Consider the following 21,310-nt stretch of genomic DNA (forward strand, 5'->3'; position numbering starts at 1 on the left):
AAAAAAAAAAAAACAACCTAAACATTTTCCATTTCAAAGAAAATTTTGCTTTTCATGCCATCAGAAACAGTATTTTCTTCCCAAATTAAAATAAAAGAAATACGATCACTTCTTGGGAGGAGGGATGTGTAGCTGAACACAAGCTTATTTTTAAAATAAAAATATTTTAAAACTGGGTTTCCTTCTTGAAAAATATGTGTATTAGAGTCATAAAACCCTGTTAAAAATAAAGTTTACTTTGAGATGCACAGTTTTAAAATTATAATCTCCTATTCAAATTTATAAAGCTCTTGATCTTTTGTTGTAATTTTCATGTGTGTTTAAGTATCTGCATTTATCTTTTTTCCTAATTTTCTAATGCTAATGTTATTTCTTATAATTCAGTAACATAGAGGATAAAATAATGCTTTTGGAAGAATGTTTAGAAAATTAAAATGGTTCTTCCTGGTTTCTCTTGTTTTTTTTGTTTTTGTTTTTTCTTAATCAGGCCCAGGCAAGGTGCGAACTCCCCAACCTCCCCATCCCCAGTTTGCAGGGCTAGTGCTCTACTGAGCTATGGTGTCCAGCTCCTTTGTTTTTATTTATATATTTTTTTCCTTTTTTTAAGAGACAGAGTCTCACTTTGTCGCCCTCACTAGAGTGCTATAGTGTCACAGCTCACAGCAACCTCCACCTCTTAGGCTTAGGCAATTCTCTTGCCTCAGCCTTCCGAGTAGCTGGGACTACAGGCGCCCACCACAACGCCCAGTTATTTTTTGTTGTTGTTGCAGTTCAGCTGTGGTTGGGTTCGAACCCACCACCTTTGGTATATGGGGTATATGGGGCCAGCACCCTCCTCATTGACCCACAGGTGCCTCCCTCCTTTGTTTTTATTATGTATGTTCTTTTTGCTTAGAATTTTCTAGATGATGGAGAATAAAGAGAAACATTGAGGGATTGAATGTTATCTGGACATGAACTACTACTACATCAGCTACTTTGACATGACGGCTAGCTCTTAAGCCTAAGAGGTTAGGAGCCTCTTAGCCCCGTAACTGCCTGCCCGGGCCTGTTTGCTAAACGGTTGGGAGAGGGGATTGTAAGTAGGTGGTCCTAAAGGTCCCTTCTGCTCTGAGAATCCTGAGTCTCCTCAGAGCCCAGAAGAACAGTCTGGGAGTTACCCGAGCACTGCCTTTGTGGTGTTCGCCTTTTACTTCATATCCAGGGGTTGGTAAGAGGTAAGAACCAGGTGGTTTCATTTGTGTAGATGTTAGGAGTCCCTTGCTACTGTGATCAGGACTGTGAATATGATTGCTCTTGAGCCACTTAGCTTTGAGTATTTTGTGACCAGCATTTGGTGATAGGGCAAGAGGGTAAATCAAGCTAATATAAAGGACTATTGCATAGAAGGGTGGAAACAGGCTTGGCCTATTCCAAAATTGCAGGGGGGGGGGGCAACGTGAGTGGAGTGAGCAGAAAGGTCCAGCCCTAGACCTACCGAGATTGGATGGGTACCCAGGAGCCAGTTATATTGGAATTCGTTCATTCTGGGGAGGCGTTTGTGTTTCATTCTCAGTGCAGTCAGGAGCTGTTGCTATTCCAGCTTTACCTGTGTTATTTCTCACTCAGACTGTGTATCTATCCTGCCTTCCTATCCTAAGTCTTGAGCCCAGGCTAATGGAGCAGGCCCTGTTTTAGAACATCATGTCCATCGTGGTGGAGGAAGAGAAACAGGTGAAGTGCTCACTGGCTGGTAAAGCTTCTGCCCAGAGGCGATACACATCACTCTTCCTCCATTTCATTGTCCAAAGAAAGTCACATGACCCACCTAAATTCAAACACCTATCGTGTACCAAAAGGAAAGAGTGGCATTGGAATATTGGTGAACAGAGCTGACGACCACCACTAAAGGGCTGTAAGCAGGGTAATTAAATGACATAAAGTGTCACTGTGGCTGCTGCATGGCAGATGGACACACGGCAGAGGCTGGGTGTCCAGGTGCAAAACCTTGGTGTCCTGGACTAGGGTAGTGGAGGTAGATCCAGGAAAACAGGCAGAGAGGTGGAGCTGGCTTCAGGATATAGAGACAAGAATGACTTGGGGTGACTGGCCAGTTGATCGGTAGATCATGGCTAGAGTGATAGCCCCAGTACAGTCCTGGCCTGTGTTGTTAAATGAAGGAAGAAGATAAGCTGAGTAACAATTTTATATTCACACAGAGGGTGTTTCTGAGAATGGGAGCCTGGTCACAGAATTGCATTCTCTATTACAAAGATCTTTTTGTAGCTCTGATGGTGAAAGAGAACATTAAAAATTCTTTCCCTAGCCTGACTTACCCTGATCTTTCTTTGAAAATATTTGCAGCTTCCCTTAACACTCTTTCGACTTCATACGGAAATAGCTTGAAGTATAGGCAGCCCGTGGGTTATGAACAAGATAGGTTCTGTAGATTCTTAAGTTGAATTTGTATGTAAGTTGGAATAGGTACATTTACCTATTTACCTGTGATAGCCTTCATTTGTAAGTGTAAGTCATGTCAGGCAGATATTTATAACTCGGGGATTGCCTGTAGTAAGAAAAATCAGTTTATTGGTGATCTCACTACATTTTATTTATTTATTTATTTTTGAGGCACAGTCTCACTTGGTCACCCAGGGTAGAATGCCATGGCATCATAGCTCACAGCAACTTCAAACTTTTAGGTTCAAGCGATTCTCTTGTCTCAGCCTCCCGAATAGCTGGGACTATAGGTGCCTGCCACAACACCGAGCTAGTATTTCTATTTTTTTTTTTTTTTTTTTTGCTGTTTTTTGGCCGGGGCTGGGTTTGAACCCACCACCACTGGCATATGGGGCCAACGCCCTACTCTTTTGAGCCACAGGTGCTGCCCAGTTTTTCTATTTTGAATAGAGATAGGGTCTTGTTCTTGCTCATGCTGGTCTTAAACTTCTGATTAAGAAGGTCTGATTTTTCACACGTCTGCTGCTGAGGGTCCATGTTACCACGTGGTGTGTAGAGTTAGTCACTGCTGCGGATACTGACGTGCTGGGAGCTTGTCAAAAAGTCAAGTGAAAAATTGAGAAATTTCAAGTTCTAGCATAAGCTCAAGCCATCCACCCGCCTCAGGCTCCCAGCCACCACCACTAACCATACCTGGCCTCACCTATATTTTTTAAAAACAAAGTAACTCAGGCTCAGTGCCTGTAGCTCAATGAGTAGGGTGCCAGCCACATACACTGAAGGCAGCAGGTTCTAGCCTGGCCCAGGTCTGCTAAACAACGACAACTACAACCAAAAAATAGCCGGGTACTGTGGCAGGTGCCTATAGTTCCAGCTACTCAGGAGGCTGAGGCAAGAGAATCACTTAAGCCCAAGAGTTGGCGGTTGCTGTGAGCTGTGACACTACCACGCTCTACCAAGGGCGACACAGTGAGACTCTGTCTCAAAAAAAAAAAAAAAAAAGTAGCTCAGTGAGTTCTTTGAGCATTAAAATCCTTAGTCTTATTGTTGTATGTGTCTGTCCAGATTTCTGTAATCCGGGTTGAATTTAAAGAGGGATGGTAATTGAAAGCACGATTAGGATGTTGAGTCCAGCTGGACGGAGAGATATGAGGAAGAGTCACTGAGGTGTGAATCTCAGGTCAAGCCTTGGATAGGTCCTGTCTCTGCCACCTGGAAGCTAAGTTAGGGTAAGACATTTAAGCCTTACCAGCTTTTAGTATCTTCCTCTACAAAAGGGGGGACACTGAATTCTTTTTGACAGTCACTCTCCTTAGACTATACACCCCTTGAATACAGAAAGCCTTACTTGTCTCTGCCTCTAGTGTGATGCAGCATCCACCAAGGTAAGAGCCCTAACTTTCTTGAAGAGGATTAGAGAATGATCGTTAAAGTTCTTTAAAATTGTACAGTTCTTACATTCAATCACACATAAATACAAGTTCCTTCTGTCACCTTAGGAAAAATGAAATTCTACAATTAACAGTTTCATCTTCTGAAACTTTAGCAGTCTCAGAAAATAACACATTTGGAGCAGCCTGGTATAGTGGTAAAACGCTGGGGCCCATTAGATGTGGGTTTTGGCTCTCCCTGTGGCACTTAACGCAGCTTTGGGTCCTTGAGCTGATGATAGGAAAGGACTGAGTCTGTTTCCCCTTCTGTAAATAATGGAATAATAGGCCAGGGACAGGGGTTCACACATATAATGCCGGTGCTTTGGGAGGCTGAGGCAGGAGGATTGCTTGAGGCCAGGAATTTGAGACTAGATTTAGCAATATAGCAAGACCTTGTCTCAACAAAAATTAAATTGTCCTGGTGTGGTGGCACATACCTGTAGTCCCAGCTGCTCAGGAGGCTGAGGATCATTGCTGGAGCTCAGGAGTTTGAGAACAGCCTGAGCACGACCAAGACCCTGGGGCAAGAGGCTCACTTGAGCCCCCGAGAGTTGGAGGTTGCTGTGAGCTATAACGTCACAGTACCGTAGTCTGGGAGACAGAGTAAGCCTACCTTGCTGGTTGTTAAGAGAAGTCACAAATAGCTGTAAAGGGTCAAGCACATAGTAGGTACTGATTAGCCGCTGCCTAATGTTTATTTGAGAACTTTTTTAACATGAAGAATTCATTCTTTGGAACATTTTGTGACAAGCCTTTTAGTTCAGATAATCAGCTGGCTTCAGAATTGAGGGAACTTTCTTTTATTGACTGTTTACATCTTTTTTTTTCCTTTTTTTTTTTTTTTTTTTTTGAGACGGAGCCTCAAGCTATCCCCCTGGGTAGAGTGCTGTGGCATCACACTCACAGCAACCTCCAACTCCTGGGCTCAAGCGAGTCTCCTGCCTCAGCCTCCCAAGTAGCTGGGACTACAGGCACCCGCCACAGCGCCTGGCCATTTTTTGGTTGCAGCCATCATTGTTGTTTGGTGGCCGGGCTGGGGATTCGAACCCGCCACCTTAGGTGTATGTGGCTGGCGCCTTAGCCGCTTGAGCCACAGGCGCCGAGCCGACTGTTTATATCTTTACATTTTTCTCAAGAATGACTAAAACTTAGTAACCTCTGTAAGTCAATGGACATAGAATTGTTTAGTTTGACTTTCAGAAGGTTTGCATTTTGCTCAAAGATTACAGTTCTCGCAGCCCACTCTTGTTTGCATTTTGAACATAAAGAAGTTGCTTGGTGGGGCCGCGCCTGTGGCTCAAAGGAGTAGGGCACTGACTGGCTCCATATACCGGAAGTGGTGGGTTCATAACCCAACCCCGGCCAAAAACTGCAAAAAAAAAAAAAAAGAAGAAGAAGTTGCTTGGTGTTACTGACTAGAAAAAAGAGGGAATCAGCCAGATTGTACATCTGGGTCAATTACTCTAGGGTTGAGTGTGTTTAGAGCACTAACCAGCTCTAATGAGGAGCCTGAAAGATTGATGTGCTATCAGGAACCACAGCCACGTCTGGCCAGATTTTAGAGTTTTTCTCAATAGAGAGTTACAAAATCTTCTGGAAAGGTCCGGTATTATATCTATCTGGAGACTGCTGCAAACAAACAGCTCTTTAATTCTTGGTAAGAACAGAGACTATTGGGCCAGATTTCTGGCCCTTAAGAAATGTGAAGTCTGATTCCATTTGGCTGGAAGTTTTAATTTGGTATGGAATTTTAGCCAGACTTCTTGGAAAAACATTTTTTAAAAAAATGTATCCAAAACTTATTGCAAAAGTGATGTCCATTTAGTCTATTCTATTAATAGTTATTTAAATACTTTGCAAATATTCACAGTACTGTTATCCAGCAGCATGGAGTAAGTGCTCGACCTTTTCATGTCTAAATTTGTGGCGGCGAACTTTTATGTAGAGCTGGGGAAACTCACTATAGTCTGCTGTGTATTTAAATTGCAGGCAGAAAAGCAGTACGTGCTACAACTTTCTAACCAACTACCAAGTTTTCTTTTTCTCTGCAATTTGTTGTATAGTTCACGACTTAGAATATGTGGCCCTTTGTGTGGTATGAACAACAGTGTTAAAGATTATAGACTCTGAGAACAGAAATAATTGGAAAAGGGTTTTGAACATGAAGACACAGGAGGATAAGAACGGTGGACTTAAGCAGACTTGAAGAAAGACTAAGCTTGCCGAAGTGATACCCAAGGGCAGGGTGTGGTTATCAGTTAACAAATACTTGAGAAATGGAAAAGCCAAAGGTGGCGGTGGTGGTGGGAATTATTTTGGTTAGTTATTAGAAGTAAGGGGAGGAAAGATAGAAAAGGAAGTTTTGAACTGAATATCAGTTGAATTTCCTGACAGTAAATGGTTTGGAAGCTCCGACTACAGAGATGGCAAAAACAGAGGCATTTCACTGTGGGAGATATATTTTAATAGTAGCTGAAAGATTATCTAAAGGGGAAAAAGTGACATTTCATTGATCATCACTCTAGAGAATTTCTTCTTTTGCCACTGATCAGAGTCTTTTTTTTTCTTCTACATGCCAGAAGGAAGACTTGGTATCTTTTTGTTTGTACCCTGACTTGTTCCTAACTTACTTTGGAAGAAAAACTATGATATACCTTTGGAAGAAACAATATTCAAAGGAAATAAATATCCAAACACTTTCAAATTTTCATAGTATAAAGACAACCTAATTGTTTTTTAGGTTTTCATTGTCCTTTTTTGTTTTCCATCCATTTTTATGTAGCTTTAGGTAGTAGAATCCTCAAGCCCTCAAATGTTTGCTAGCTGTAGTTGGAGGTAACTCTCACTGGAGTTGGAACCTGAAGATGCGCTTTGACTTCTGATTCAGCCATGCATTAGCTGGGTCACCTGAGCAAGTTGCATATGAGCATCTAGATAGGGGGGCAGTTAAGCCATCCTGCTGTGAAGATCAAGGGAAACTGTGTGGGAAAATGCTGGGCCAGTTTTAGTTATTAGCATTTGCATTTTCTATTGCTGCCAAAACAAACTACCACAAATGTAGTAATTTAACACAACAAAGATGTATCATCTCACAGTTCTGTAGTTTAGGTTTGACTGGTCTCTTTGCTCTGGGCCTCACAAGGCTGAAGTCAAAGTGTTGCTTCCCTGAGCTCCTGTCCAGAGGCCCTAGTCAAGAAGCTGGCCCTGCTTCCTTGCTTGTTCAGGATGGTGAGAGAATTCAGTTTCACGTTGCTGTAGGACTGAAATTCCTATTACCCTTCCTGGCAGCCCGGGGCATCTCGGCTTCTAGGCTGCCTCATTCCCTGGCTTATGGCCCCCTTCATCTTCAAAGCTAGTTGAGTCCACCTCACACTTCAAATCTCTCAACCTCCCTGTCTGCATTCTCTCTCTCCTGCCTTCAGCCAGAAAAATTTCTCTGTTTTTAAGAGCTCATGTGGCTCAGCGCCTGTAGCTCAAGTGACTAAGGCGCCAGCCACATACACCTAAGGCGGTGGGTTTGAATCCAGCCCCGGCCAGCCAAACAACAATGACGGCTGCAACCAAAAAACTAGCGAGGTGTTATGGCGGGCGCCTGTGGTCCCAGCTAGTTGGGAGGCAGAGGCAGGAGACTCGCTTGAGCCCAGGAGTTGGAGATTGCTGTGAGTGATGCCACAGCACTCTACCCAGGGGGACAGTTTGAGACTCCGTCTCAAAAAAAAAAAAAAGTGAGACTCTGTCTCTAAAAAAAAAAAAAAAAAAAAAAAAAAGAGCTCATGTGATTAGAGTCCACCCAGATAATCTAGGATCAACTCCCTATTTTAAGGTCCATAACCTTAATTACATCTACACAGTCCCTTTTGTCATCCAACATATTCACAAGTTCTAGGGATTAAGGTGTGTGCATCTTTGGGGGGGCCATTCTTCCTATTGCAATGATGTCATTTTATAAAGGGCTAGAAAGGGGACCTTACAGGACATGAGATGAAATTCCTGCCCTGGGGGGCTCACAATCTGGTGGGGGGAAGAAGTGAAAAACATAATACAGCCAGCAGAGTCCCATAAGAGTCTGTATGAGATGTTACAGGAGTTGAGAAGACTTTTTGTGTATCTGACTTGGCCTGTGATTTTCCCATCATTCCCTTGTTCCTGGATGAGGCTTCCCTTTTATCAAGATCATTCATTCAATGGAATCCATATATCCCAAGCAACTCTATATGCGATTTGATTCCTTAAATGTCCAGAAAATCAAGCTGCTACCATAGCTCAGTACTTGGGAGCCTATTAGTAACTAAGGACAGGTCTTGAGCCCTCATCTCAAGGTAAGAGGGATTATTTTCTTCTCTGGCAATGAAGCAGAATGGCAGCTCCATGCTCCTTTTCTCCCACCTTTCCTCACCAGACCCCTGTGCGAGCCTCCTTGTCCTTCACTCCGCGCTCTCTTTAGCCACACGTGTGTCTTTCCTCCCTCCTCTTTTGACTGTTCTCGTTTCTTATTGTTTTGAATTTGAAGACACTTGTGCTGGGCAATGCGGAGGTTTCTACTTAATGCTTTGCACTTCTCATTTCTATTTTAATAATGTTTCCTGGATATTCGGTCAGGTCTGGGTGATAGTTTTGTAATAATAATAGCCATGATTATATGGAGTCCTTCCCACATGCCAGGCACTGTGCATTTTCCCATTTAATTTAGGCATTCCGTGAAGTGTAGGTACGATGTTTACATTCATTTGAATCCACCTGGGATTTGAACCCAGGTCCAAGTTCATGGTTTGCACTGGACAGAACGTAATACAGTAACATCAAACAGGAGCGGAACTGGAGGAGCAGCCTGGAGGAGTTGGAGCAGTACAAGTAGATTAAGGAAACCTAAATTTCCAACTCATGTCTGTCTCTACGGCCCTTCTGAAATCTAGAGGATTTGCTTTTAGAGCGCCAGGATTGCCTCCATTTTCCCACCAGAGACACCCAAGGTGATTATTAGACGGTACTGAAGACAAATGACAGCACCAGGCAACCACAAAGCACATGTGGGCAACTGGCTTGGCATTCCACAGAAGAGCCCTATTTGGGAGGCATAGGGATGGGGAGTGGGCTATGCCCTAAAACACCCTGGGCGTAGCGGATTTAGGATGGTGCCTGGCACTTAGTAGGCACTCAGCATGTGCTGGTTCTCATTGTCCTCCTAGAAGATTTTTAGTTCATGGGCATTCACAACAGAGAATCCTGATCTTGTAGCTCCACTTGAACCTAGGCTCAATGTTTCAGAGGAGATCTGAGATGTTTCTCTGTTGGCCCCTGTCCAGTCCTGTGAATCACACCAACTCTCATAAGTTTGAGCTCAGAGAGAACTGGAATTTGAGGCCAAAGAAGGCAAAATATTTCCCTGTCCCATTCTTGCTAACTTCTTGAGTTACTGGTGTCATGGAAATAGTCCTGGGTTCAAATGCAGGCTCTACACTTGCACGCTCCAGTGACTTGCCTTTTTCTATAGTGGACAGAACTTGGGCTGTGGAGAAGGATAAACCTGGGTTCAAACCCCAGCTTTGCCAGTTAATGCCCATTTCACTCAGTCACTTGTCTTGTCTGAGGGGCAGCAGCAGTCTCCCTTGCAGGGTGGTGAAGTTAGAGAGTGAGTGTCAGGATGCCAGGGCTGCGGCCGCAGGGGTGAAAGGTCTGGAGCTGCGTCTCAGGGCCAGCAAGTTGGGGTGAGCAAGTGGTCCCGGGTTTGATTTATCCTTCTCTGTCTCCAGCAGGAGGGAAGCCGGGTGAGGTAACTGTGGGTGTCCTGCCCACAGGCCAGGGCAGGTAGGGGGGAGACGCTTGTCACACAGAGGAGGTGCCAAGTACCACCTAAACCCAGCCCCACAGCCTGTTCCACCACCGAAGCCCCTGGCGCCAAACAGTGTTGCTTCAGCTGCTAGTAGTTAATGCTTCCTTACTTGGAAACGTTTTCGGCTCCTGGGAGCAATATGGTGCTGTGAGGGCTCACTGTTCACCCCCCTGTCTCTCTGCGACCAGGATCCTCATGCACCCAGTTCCCGGTCGGTTTACCACCCATCCTTCAAGGCTCACCAGGCCTTGGGCCGGGGGCCAAGAGGGGTAGGGGCATAGGGTGGGGGGGAGAGAGGGGAACTTTTCCGGGAAGAGGCCCAGCACGGTCTTGGCTGGACGCCCTATTAGCCAAGGCCCAGGACCCCAGGGTGGAAGCGTGAAGGGAAGGGTACTGGAGCCTGGAGCGGCTGGAGAATCCTCCACTGGGAGGAAGAAACTGAGCTCAGATGCACTGGGTCGATGGGGCCCTTTCCCCGGCCCTCCTTTCAGGTGCTGGGGCCTAAAGGGGGTCCAGTTCCTGCACGGAAGGCTGGGAACTAGGAAGCGCTGTGGTTTAAACACCCGCCTCCCGGTCTCCTGGAGGGGGGGCGTGGTGTGGCGGCCCCGCCCGGGCTGAGCGGGGTCGGTGCGGCTGCTCTGCCTCCCGGGGAAGTGGGGCCCGGCCAAGTCCAGCGCGGGGAGGGGACAGGCCATCGCACCCCCCCACCCCGCGCCTGGGGGTGCCCTGCACTGTGTCCGGAGGAGGCCGGCGTCCAGCAGATGCACGGGGGTGGGGTGGGGCGGGGGAGAGGCGGGGAGGAGAAAACCCACAACAAAACTTGCGTCGCGGAGCGCACAGCTCGACTTGAATGGCAGGAGCCCGAGTCCTCCGAGCGCAGCCGACACTCGGGGGAGAGCGTTCGGCCGGCGGGGCGCGGCGCGGCGCCGGGGCGCAGCAGGTACAGGGCGCGGGCGGCCGGGGGTGGGGGCTCGTGGGGCTGGGGGCCAAGCCTGGACAGAGGATCAGACTTCTCCGCTTCTCCGGACGACCCTGCTACTGTCCGGGCTAGGGCTACCGCATCTTGTCCCCTCTGTCGGATCCTGCCTGGAGGGCACCGCGGGACATGTCCCCCTTGGGGGTGCGCCCCCTGTGCTGTCAGGACTCGGGGCAGGGGCCTTTTCTCTGCTCCGACCAGAGTCTGGTCCCAGTCCCTGGGCCCCTCCCGCTGCGCACATCTGGAAAGAATCTGAGGGCGGATGCGGGGGAGTAGAAAGACGCGGGCGGCGACAGGGAATGTGGGGGGCAGGTGGAACTGGCGAGGGGCGTGGACCCTGTACTCAGAACCGGGGCACAGAGTATCCCCAAGTATTTCCACGTCAACTCATCAGGGGCCCTAGAGAGTCCACTCTCCGACTTCTTTACAGACAGAGAAACTGAGGCCCAGAGAGGGGCAGAGATCTGCCCACAGGGCGCGTCAGCTGCCGGTCCAGCTCCGGGGCTCGGCTTCCCCGGCCACTGTGCCGCCCCAGCTTAGCGACGCTCACTCGCAGCCAAAGCTGGCGGCCTGGAGAGTCTGCACGCGGTTGCTTCTCGGCGGGCACAGCTAGACAGAGGCGGGGCTGGGAGTGGGGGTCCGCGGAGCCGGAGGAGCGAGGCCAGCGCGCTTCTGCTAATGCTGGGAAAGCCCCAGGTTGCGGATCCCTGAACCACCAGCCCGGCCTGGGGCTGAGGATGAGATTGTGGCGTTGGAATACCTGACGTGCCGTCAGGTGGAAGGGGTAGCGGCGGCGTTGGAGAGCTCCTGGCAGCCTCTGGGGCTGGGGCTGGAGCTGGGGCTGGGGCTGGGAGGCAGCTGCAGCTTTCTGGAGAGGAGTAGGCGCGGCAGCAAGGGGTCTCGCACCCTGGCCCAGGTGCCTGGGGGGGCTGACAGTCCTGTCCGGAGGCGCGCACAGCGCTTGTAGTGAATTACGGACCGTGGAGACCCTGAAACCTTAGCCCTCTGGGGAAGAGGAAGCTGTGGTTTGCCCCATTCCAAGAGGCACTGCTGGCGTGAACCAGGAGAGCCCCCGGGTGGTTCTGTGCCCCATTCCCACCTTGCAACTTTCCACACTGGGAAGGCAGAGGTGAGGCAGGAGGGGCCAGCCAGATTGCTGGGCTGGCGGTACTGGAGGTAGGTTACTCAGAAGAGCCTGTGGACTGCTCAGGGAAGACCAGCGACTGGGCTGGAGGTCCTGCCCTCTCTGTCCACTCCTAGGATGCAGGAACCATCTACTCTAGTCTAGAGTACAAGTTAAGAAGTGTCCAAATCACATGACTTTTCATGTCCTCTTTGGGAGCGTGCTTTGTCCCTCCTGTCTGTTCTTGGGAAGGGTGTATTAATGGTGGCCCCTTGCAGGTCTGGTAGAATGATATGTAAGGGTGTACCCATGACTTGCTTGGAACTATTGGTGGCTCCTGTCACCTACAATTTTGCATAGTGGCCAATGCCCTTGGCAACCTAGGCCTCTAACTCCCCTCCAGACCCTGCTTACCCTTCCTCAGAACACCTCTCTCCCCCATCCCCACACCTGCCTTTGCTGGTGCCCTTCCTTCTGCCGGGAGTGCAGTTCCTGCCACTTTGTTCACATGAAGAGTTCAGACCAACTCACGGCTCTGAGAAGAAGTAAGAAGACACACACTTCACTCTTGGCCTTGCCTTTAACATATTAAGCTATAACTGAAGGAATTAGAGCGGACAGTATTGCAGATCTTTTCCAAGTTCGCTTTGCACAAATTCATTCATTTAGCAAACATTTCCTGACCACTGTCTCCACTCCTGGGTTATAATGGCAGCACCCGGAACAAACACCCTAACCCAGCTGTGGGGGCAGGAGAGGCTCCGGAGTGAGAGCATTTGAGGGGAAGTTTTCTGGAGATGGGCAGCAACAGAAGCCCCTGTGTGCTCTGAGCCTGTGAATAGGAAGATGAATTTTCAGTCCCAATATTGCTATTAAAGTCAACTAGATGCAGCTGCTTGGGGGCCCACACACAGCATGTCATCGCCAGGGAGGCCGAGGGGTCTGCCTTCTGACTTGGGTCTCCCTTCATTCTTTCTTTTCTTTTTTTTTTTTTTGAGACAGAGCCTCAAGCTGTCACCCTAGGTAGAGTGCTATGGCATCACAGCTCACAGCAACCTCCAACTTCTGGGCTCAAGTGAGTCTCCTACCTCTGCCTCCCAAGTAGCTGGGACCACAGGCGCCCACCACAACGCCTGGCTATTTTTTGGTTGCAGCTGTCATTGTTGTTTGGTGGGCCCGGGCTGGATTCGAACCTGCCACCTTAGGTGTATGTGGCTGGCGCCTTAGCCACTGGAGCCACAGGTGCTGAGCCCCTCCATTCTTTCTTCTGGTGCTACTTTAATCCCCTCCTTTGGGCCTTGAAGTTTGGTTCCCCAGGAGGATATGGGAGGAGACAGCAGGTCCCACTTCCTTCCTCAGTAACAGTAACCCCCAAGTAGGTGTATGTTGCACCTACTGGATGCCAGCTTTGGCTGGACCTGTCATTCTGTTTAATCCTCACAGTAGCTCCCAGCTTCACTTCTTAGACTAGTAAACAGAAGCTCAAAGCTGTGAAGTGACATCCAAGCTCACACAGCAGTCAAGACTAGAAGCCTTGTCCTTGTATCTAAAGCTCTGTGTGAGGAAAGACCCCCCGCAAACTGAGCTGTTCCACATCCCAGTTGAGTTATTACTCCCCAGGCAGACTTGAAGCTCTTGGACACCAGGGTCTGCCTTCTTCTCTGTTCTTCCCTACTCCTCTCCCACAGGACTGGGCATATAGAAGGGGCTGTGCTGGCTTGTTTATCTTACTCAGAAAAATAAGTATTCAGTTGCGCCCGTGGCTTAATGGGTGGGGCTCCAGCCACATGCACCGAGGCTGGTGGATTTGAACCCAGACCGGGCCTGCTAAACAACAATGACAACTGCAACCAAAAAATAGCCAGGTGTTGTGGCGGGCCCCTGTAGTCCCAGCTACTTGGGAAGCTGAGGCAAAAGAATCAATTGCTTAAGCTCAAGAGTTTGAGGTTGCTGTGAGCTGTGATGCTACGGCACTCTACCCAGGGTGACTGCTTGAGACTGCCTCAAAAGAAAAAAACAGAAAAAAAAAAAAAAGAAAAGAAAAAGAAGTATTTAAGGTTGACACTAAGACAGGTCAGCAGTGTGGCCAAAGTCACATGGCAAGCTGGATGATAGAGCTGTAGGATTCTGTGGTCCTGAGGGTGGCTGGCCACTGTCAGTTCTTGCTACCTCTCCTTTAAATCCAGCACCTCCCTCTTTACAGGGACCAGGTTCCTTAGCTCATGCCTGTGCCACCACCGCACAGTCTCACAGTCCACCCTCAGACCTGCCTATGTCAGGCTCCTGCTGTTCAGTGGTCCTCATCTTCCAAGGATAAGGCTCACACTCCCAAACCTGGGCTTTCGGTCCTTCCTTCTTGGCCTAAGCTTCTGGCCACTATGCCCACTTCCCAGTCCCTGTCCCCGTTCCCCACCAGACAGTCTCAAGAGCTTGGCCTCTCTTGTCCCCAGGACTTTGCACGTGCTGACCCCCTTGCTCACAGACCTCTTCCCTTTCCTGATATCCACCCTTCAGAAGGGCCAGATCAGGCATCACTTCTGGGAAGCCTTCTCTGGCTCCAGGAAGGTTAGACTTCCTCAGGCCTCCTATGGACTCTAACTTTCCACCATTGTATCTCTGACACACTGGGATTATATACTCAGTTTACACACAATGCTCCAGACTCTCACTGTCCAATAGAAATACAGGGTGGACATAAAGTTCGTGTGCAATCTACATTTCAAATTGGGCCTCCTGCCACTAATCATCTGCTGGCGGCTGGCTCTATCCAAAGCTGCTGTTACCAAATTGCACACAAACTTCCTGTCTACCCTGTATAATGTGAGCCACCACTGCAAGTCGCATGTGCAACATAGAATTTTCTAGAAGCAACATTAGAGAAAGTAAAGTGAAGATAGTAAAATTAATGTTATTTTATCTAATACAGCCAAAATATTGTCGTGTGGTCAATATAACAATAAATGAGATGTTTTATGCACTGTCATTAATATTAATGAGATGTTTTGCATTCTTTTTTTGTACCATGTCTTTGAAATCCTGAATACTACCCTTTATACGCACATCTCTACTCGGACTCGCCATGTTTCACGTGCTCAGTAAAGTGGCTACTGGCGTGGACATTGCAGCTGTGAGCCTCCGGGACAGAAGCCATGTCTGTGTCTCCTGTCTGGGTCCCTGCACCCCTTGCTTGGCCCTGGGGAGAGCAGCACAGCTCTGGTTATGACCTGGGCTGGGACCTTGGCTTTGTCACTTAACAGCTGTAACATTGGCTGATCCTGATGGGCCTCCCTCCTTGGTCTGTAAAGTGATAATAACATTTTCAGTATGGTTTAGTATGCTGTGTGAATTAAATATTTTTATGAGTACAGTTTACAGATTTTTACAGATACAAAACTGAAGGTGAGGGAGGCAAAAACAGCCTGTCCAGTGAGCACACAGGACACGAGAGGACCAGCATTCCTTCCCCTTATTCCTTCTCTCTGGCCTCCTGCCCTGGTGGCATTTGGGGCCTGGGTCTGTGTCCACACTCCCCCTCTTAGAACCTAGGTCCACAGTGGGGTCAAATGGGCAAGAGGCAGAAGGCTTGCTCTAGTCTAACTCTGCAGCTCCAGGGGCTGAGAACTGCTGAGTGAGCCACGGGGTTTACCATGCAAGGTGGGCTGGGTGGTCTGGTGACTGGCATTTGAAGGGGGCAGGGGTGGAGGGGTGTGGCAGGGACAGCATCAGGCCAGGCTGTTGTGGGTATCACTGCTGCCGACCGATCCTGGAACCTGGAAGCTGTGTGTGTGCTGGGCTTGCTGGTTCTCTGCCAGGCCTGAGGGTGTGTGGTTTGTGGGGACCCATAGGCTCAGCAAGCCTGGCTACCACCCTCCTCTCCCCTCACACCTCTCCCCTCTGGGACCTTGTGCTTCTCAGGGCCCCTCTTACACTGTGACCCCAGTCTGGGTGGGCACAGGCAGGGCCTCAGCTCAGAGAGTTGGCTGAGCCAAGTGAAATACTGCAGTGGCCATTGACGGTGGGAACCCACAGATGGCTAGAGCTGACGCCGACCACAAAGCCCTGGGAAAGGGCAGCAGCAGAGGATGCTGGAGTGGGCGATGGTGTGTGCGGGTGTAGGCCATGTCCACGGAACAGGCGATTAGTGAAAGGAAGAGCTGATGTTCATTGAGCACTTCCTGTGGGAAGCAGGTGCCTCTCACTGACGCCTCACAGTCTCCCCATGAGGACAGTTCTGCTATTATCACCAAGGACAGGTGAGACAGCTGAGGTTGAGAGGGTTGCAAAGTCCCACAGCCGGTAAGAGCCAGAGCCAAGATGGCAGTGCTGGTGGCTGGCTCCATCCAAAGCTGCCATTATCAAGCTCCCTGTTTACCAGACCCTCCCAGGCCCAGCCCTTTGCCAGACTCTTCTAACTGCTCTATGGGTTGTGGCTCCTGATCTGGTGGCAGAGAGAGAGGGTCAGCCCAAGTCCCGTGCTCGTGGCCACGCAGCTCAGGATTGCCCCCCCCGCCCCCCCGCTGCACCTCATGCTCTCCGGGTGGAGTGCTGCTGTGTGTGGTCCTGCAGTGCTGATGTCCCTGCTCCTTGCCACCTCTCAGGCGCCAGGTGCCTTGTGTTTGTTACTTTACTGACTCCTCACCGAAGTTTCAACGTGTATCTGCATCAGACAGACAAGAAAACTGAGGCTCAGCAAGGTGGTGCTACGCGTGGTGGATGTAGAAGACACACTGGGGTCTGTGGGACTCCAGAGCCATTGTCTAAGTGGGTCCTTGTCAAGAGAAGTCAGAGAGCCAGCCTTGAGCCCAGGCCCAGGGGACAGCTGGGACAGCGGCACCCAGCACATTCCTCAGTGGGCCTGAGGTCAGCCCCTGGATCCCCTCCCTGAGGCACCAGGACAGCATACAGGGGAGAAGTGTCCTGAAGGCGCAGAGGTCATGTGAGCACATCAGGCCCCGGTGAAGGTGGCTGAGGGTGGAAACATCAGGAACGGGACTCAGGAGGCCGCGAGGGCAGCTCCACGCACTGATGCTTTCAATGTGCCAGGCTCTGGGCTTGGCCTACACCCAGACACGGATTGCCGCTCGCAGACCCGTGTGGGAGAAAGACACCTTCACCTTTCACAACCCAATGAAACTAGTGCTGAGCCCTGGAGGAAAACAGTCACGGAGAGCCCTGAGGCTTCTCAGAGTCATCTCCCCAGCCGTCACACTGGAGTTGGTTCCCAGAAAAGAAGTTGTGATTGTACAAGGCAGGGGACAGGCATTCCAGGCAGAAGGAACAGCATGTGCAAAGGCTTGGAAGAACTATGAAATAGTCCCGTATAACCTAACTGGGGGCAGCTGAGGTGGGGGGTTGGATGATCGGAGAATGGCAGGCTGAAGAGCTGGGATGCACCCTGCTGGTGCCGGCTCACCATGGCCATGGCTGCTGGAAGATGACAGGGTCCCCTAGCACTGTCTGTGCCAGGGTAGCAAGAATGCAGCCACTTCCAGGTTGTGCCTTAGCTTCCCCTTCTTTGAAAAGGATACAGTTCCTTAGGGCCAGGTCTGGTGAGCGTTTGCAGAAGGTTTTGCAGATCTACCTAAGGACAGGGCTTCACATCACCCCCACTCCTCCAGAGAGCAGCCTATGGAGTTGGGTTGGGAGGGATGGCAGTTAGGAGATCAGCTGGGTGCTGAGGACTAGGCCCACAGTGGGCACGGCTTTGTGCCTGGGAGGGCCCCACCATGACTTTCAAGGGTCCCAGCTGTGTGCCCACTCGCCTTAACACCTGTCAGCCCTGGTGTTAAGGCGGGTCTGTCTTGGCCTCCCCTGCAGGCACCATGGCCTGGGCGTGGCTGCTTCTGCTGCTGTTGCCACCACAGCTGCACCTAGGACCTGTGCTTGCAGTGAGGGCCCCGCTGTTTGGCCGAAGTGGTGGCCATAGCCTGAGCCCAGAAGAGAACGAATTTTTGGAGCAGGAGCCAGTGCTTGTCCTGAGCCCCGAGGAGCCAGTGCCTGGACCAGCCACAATTGACTGCCCCCGAGAGTGTGCCTGTTCCCAGGAGGGTGTCGTGGACTGTGGTGGCATCGACCTGCGTGAGTTCCCAGGGGACCTGCCTGAGCACACCAACCACCTGTCTCTGCAGGTGAGGCCACCACGGGCTGCCCCTCCTGCACACGTGGCTCTTATCCAGAACCCCCAAAGCTCACAGGACCCTCCTCACCCTGAACTTCCAGCACTCGTGGTTCTCACCCCCAGATACAGGGGTCTGGGGAGGTCAGACTTGTGGAGTTCCAGACCTGCCCACGTGGCACCTCATCTGACGTCCCTGTCACAGAGCACAGACCTACTTGACTCATTTAGAGTCTGGGAGGAGGCCCAGGAAGTACTGTCAGGTTCTGTCTGAAAATGGATGAAGACCTGCCTGGCAACTGATCCTCTCAGTAGATAATCAGGGCACCACAGAGCCAGGAAAATCTGAGCAGAGCAGAGGACTCGGGGCCTTGGAGGACAGAGTGCTCTCTCTAGCTGAGAGGCAGGCAGCTAGAATTTGGAACTGGGGGGACAGTGGGAGCACAGGTGCAACCATCATGGCTGTGTGTGGCCCAGTGACTCTGGGGGGGCAGGAGGGGCTTTATACCCACTCCTGGAGATCAGCTGGGGGGCGGGGGAAGTGACTGGTTTGTGTTCACACACCCTGGTGGGTCTGGGCTGACAGCTATGGGAGCTCATGGCCAGGGTACCTAGTGAGGGAAGGGGACACACTGAGGACAGCTCTTCCTGTTGGTTCCTCTGCTCATTCATATATACAAATCACCTCCGTACTCTCTCCCATGCTGGGTGATGGGCATGCCAGGAGGACTTGAGTGCATCCTGCCTTTTGGGTGCTTATGGCCTGCAGGAGGGACAGAGACCTGAACAGATAGAGATGTCAGAAATGGAAGGACTTGTGCTGTGGGGCCCAGAGCGGCTCTTGTCCAGCCCAGTGCAGCCCAATCCATCCCAGGAGGGCATCTGGAGGAGGTGTCCCTGCCTGGGATTTAAAGCATTCTAAGGACAGAAGGAGCTGCAGGGCTAAGAAAGGGAGACCAAAGTGGTTTCTGGCTGGGGGAATAGCCATGGCTTCCTGTCACCACGTGGGCACGCTCAGGAAGCAGGTCTGGAGGGAGACAGCATGCCAAGCTAGAACTGCCCATGTAGGTCCCGCTGGGGCTCCTTGAAGGCAGGACTCACAACCACATCCAGGCCTGGCCCTAGCTGGCTCCCAGGTTCTGTCTGCCATGGGGCAGAATCCCAAGGTGCCCAGCTGAGGGACTGGCTGCTAGGACTGAAGCTAGGGGCAGGGACAGGAACCCCAGGCACGCCCAGACTAATGCTGCCTCTGCATCTGCCCCGTCCCCCAGAACAACCAGCTGGAGAAGATTTACCCCCAGGAGCTCTCACGGCTGCACCAGCTGGAGACACTGAACCTCCAGAACAACCGCCTGACTTCCCGGGGTGAGAGGTCACCCAGATCCCAGGATCGGGGCCACGAGGCCGGGTTGGGGGCCTGAGTGGTGCTGGGTGCCCATGTGAAAAGCTTGGCTCAGCACATTGCAGGTGTGGAGAAGAGTAGGCCTGGGCCAGCCTAGTGGGGTGCTGCACGAGGATTGGCTCCACATCGGCAAGGGGCTCCCTGTAGTTGGGTGTTCCTGGGACCTGCAGGCCAGGTCAGGGGAGAGGTTTCAGGGAAACTTAGCTTCCAGGGTTCTTGTCAGGGGACCTTCAATTCAGGGGGTCTTTAGAACCAAAAAGTTGTAGAGTCCTTAAATTTTGAAGTATTTTTTTTCTGATGAAAATAATACATGGTTAGGATAGGCAATTAGGAAAATATTAATAAAACACAAAGACAAAAACGCTCATAATTCTGCCATTTGGAATCAATCACTATTGATATTTTGGTATATTTATTTCTGTTTTTAAAAAGGAGGTTGCTTTTCTTTTTTTCTTAGTTTTTGGCTGAGGCTGGGTTTGAACCTGCCACCTCTGGCATATGGGACTGGTGCCCTAAACTTTTGAGCCACAGGCACTGCCCCCAGGAGTTTGCTTTTCTTTTCTTTCTTTCTTTTTTTTTTTTCAAGACAGAATCTTCCCCTGTTGCCCTGAGTAGAGTGGCAAGGCATCAACTTATCTCACAGCAACCTCAAACTCCTTGGCTCAAGCGATTCTCTTGCCTTAGCCTCCCAAGTAGCTGGGACTACAGGCACCCACCACAATGCCCAGCTAGTTTTTCTATTTTCAGTAGAGACAGGGTCTTGCTCTTCCTAAGGCTGGTCTTGAACTCCTGAAGTCAAGGGATCTTCGCTCCTTGGCCTCCCACAGTGCTAGGATTATAGGTGTGAGCCAATGTGCCTGTCCAAAAAGCAGCTTTCTTGAGGTATAATTTATATGGCATAAAATTTACCCAATTTCAACATATAATTTGCTAAGTTTTAGTGAGTTTATGCAGTTGTGCACCCATCACCACAATCTAATCCACTCTTTTTTCTTTGTGTTTTTAATTCAAAACTGAACTCATTCTGTAGATATTTAAATCTTACCCATCAGTTCCGCAGCATTTTGTATGTTGCTAAAATCTCTCACTGTCATTTTACAATAGCAGCAGCAGGGTATTCCGTGGAGGGATGCTATCCAGTTCATGTAACTGTTCCTTCTTGTTAGATCCTGGGGTGAGTCTCAGCATCTAGGGGTCTTGGAGCCCAGAACCAAGTGTCAGAGGCCAGCCTCAGCTGGAGAAGGGCCAGCCTGGTCCAGTCCTGACACCACATCTGCTAGATGGGGCAGGGTGAGCCAGGTGGTGGGGAGGCCTGGAGGCTGCAGCTGGGACCCACCTGCCCATGAGTGAAGAGGGGCTCTGACTCCTCTGGGGTGCTCCTGAGGGGAGCACCCTTTCCTAGTAGGAAGGGGTCAGGCTGGGTCTTCTGCCAGTGGCCTGACCTTTCAAGGATAATCCCTGCTCGGGGTGAGGAATCACTCAGTCCCTCAGCAGACACTTAGCTGCTTGGTCCTTTCAGCATGGGCTTGTATGAACAAGGTGGACAAGAATGGGGCTGGGTAGGCACCTGGGGACGACTGGGGAGGGATCTGTGCTGCTCCTGGGGAGTGGAGGGAGCACCTGCCGTGCTCCCTGGTAGCGTCTCCTTCATCCAGGGCCCTGATTGATGCCTGTCCTTTGAAGGGCTCCCAGAGGAGGCGTTTAAGCATCTGACCAACCTCAATTACCTGTACCTGGCCAACAATAAGGTGAGGGGCCCGAGGCAGGTGGGGGTGTGCTGCCCTGTCCTGGCATTGTCTTCTCTGAGTTCCATGAACTTTCCACCAGGGCCTTTTCTGGGCTGGCCACTGGGTCCTTGTTCCTGCTCAGACATGGCCCTGAGTGGATGGGGGGCTGAGAGTGATGCCTGTGACTCAGGGCATCAGAGTGTGTCAGCAGATGAGGACAGAGGCCAAAGTCTGTGAGTGTAGTGGGGGCAGATCTTCCCCACTG

The 21,310-nt window shown here is 50.4% G+C and overlaps 1 protein-coding gene across 2 annotated transcripts in view; it reads left to right on the plus strand.

The window, feature by feature from the left end:
• The first annotated feature begins 10,509 nt into the window (after nucleotides 1-10,509).
• The window catches only part of PODN (podocan), a 28,545-nt gene continuing 17,744 nt past the window's right edge, over nucleotides 10,510-21,310 (plus strand). For both annotated transcript variants that reach the window (XM_023515125.1, XM_012807200.2), the window contains exons 1-4: nucleotides 10,510-10,642; nucleotides 17,619-17,929; nucleotides 19,188-19,281; nucleotides 21,002-21,066. In XM_023515125.1, coding sequence (XP_023370893.1) covers nucleotides 17,624-17,929; nucleotides 19,188-19,281; nucleotides 21,002-21,066 — 465 coding nt within the window. In that variant the 5' untranslated portion in view covers nucleotides 10,510-10,642; nucleotides 17,619-17,623. The remainder of the gene's footprint in view (nucleotides 10,643-17,618; nucleotides 17,930-19,187; nucleotides 19,282-21,001; nucleotides 21,067-21,310) is intronic.

The sequence above is a fragment of the Otolemur garnettii genome, unplaced genomic scaffold, assembly GCF_000181295.1.
Source record: "Otolemur garnettii isolate 467f Iridium unplaced genomic scaffold, OtoGar3 scaffold00066, whole genome shotgun sequence".
In the NCBI taxonomy this organism is placed as follows: Eukaryota; Metazoa; Chordata; class Mammalia; order Primates; family Galagidae; genus Otolemur; species Otolemur garnettii.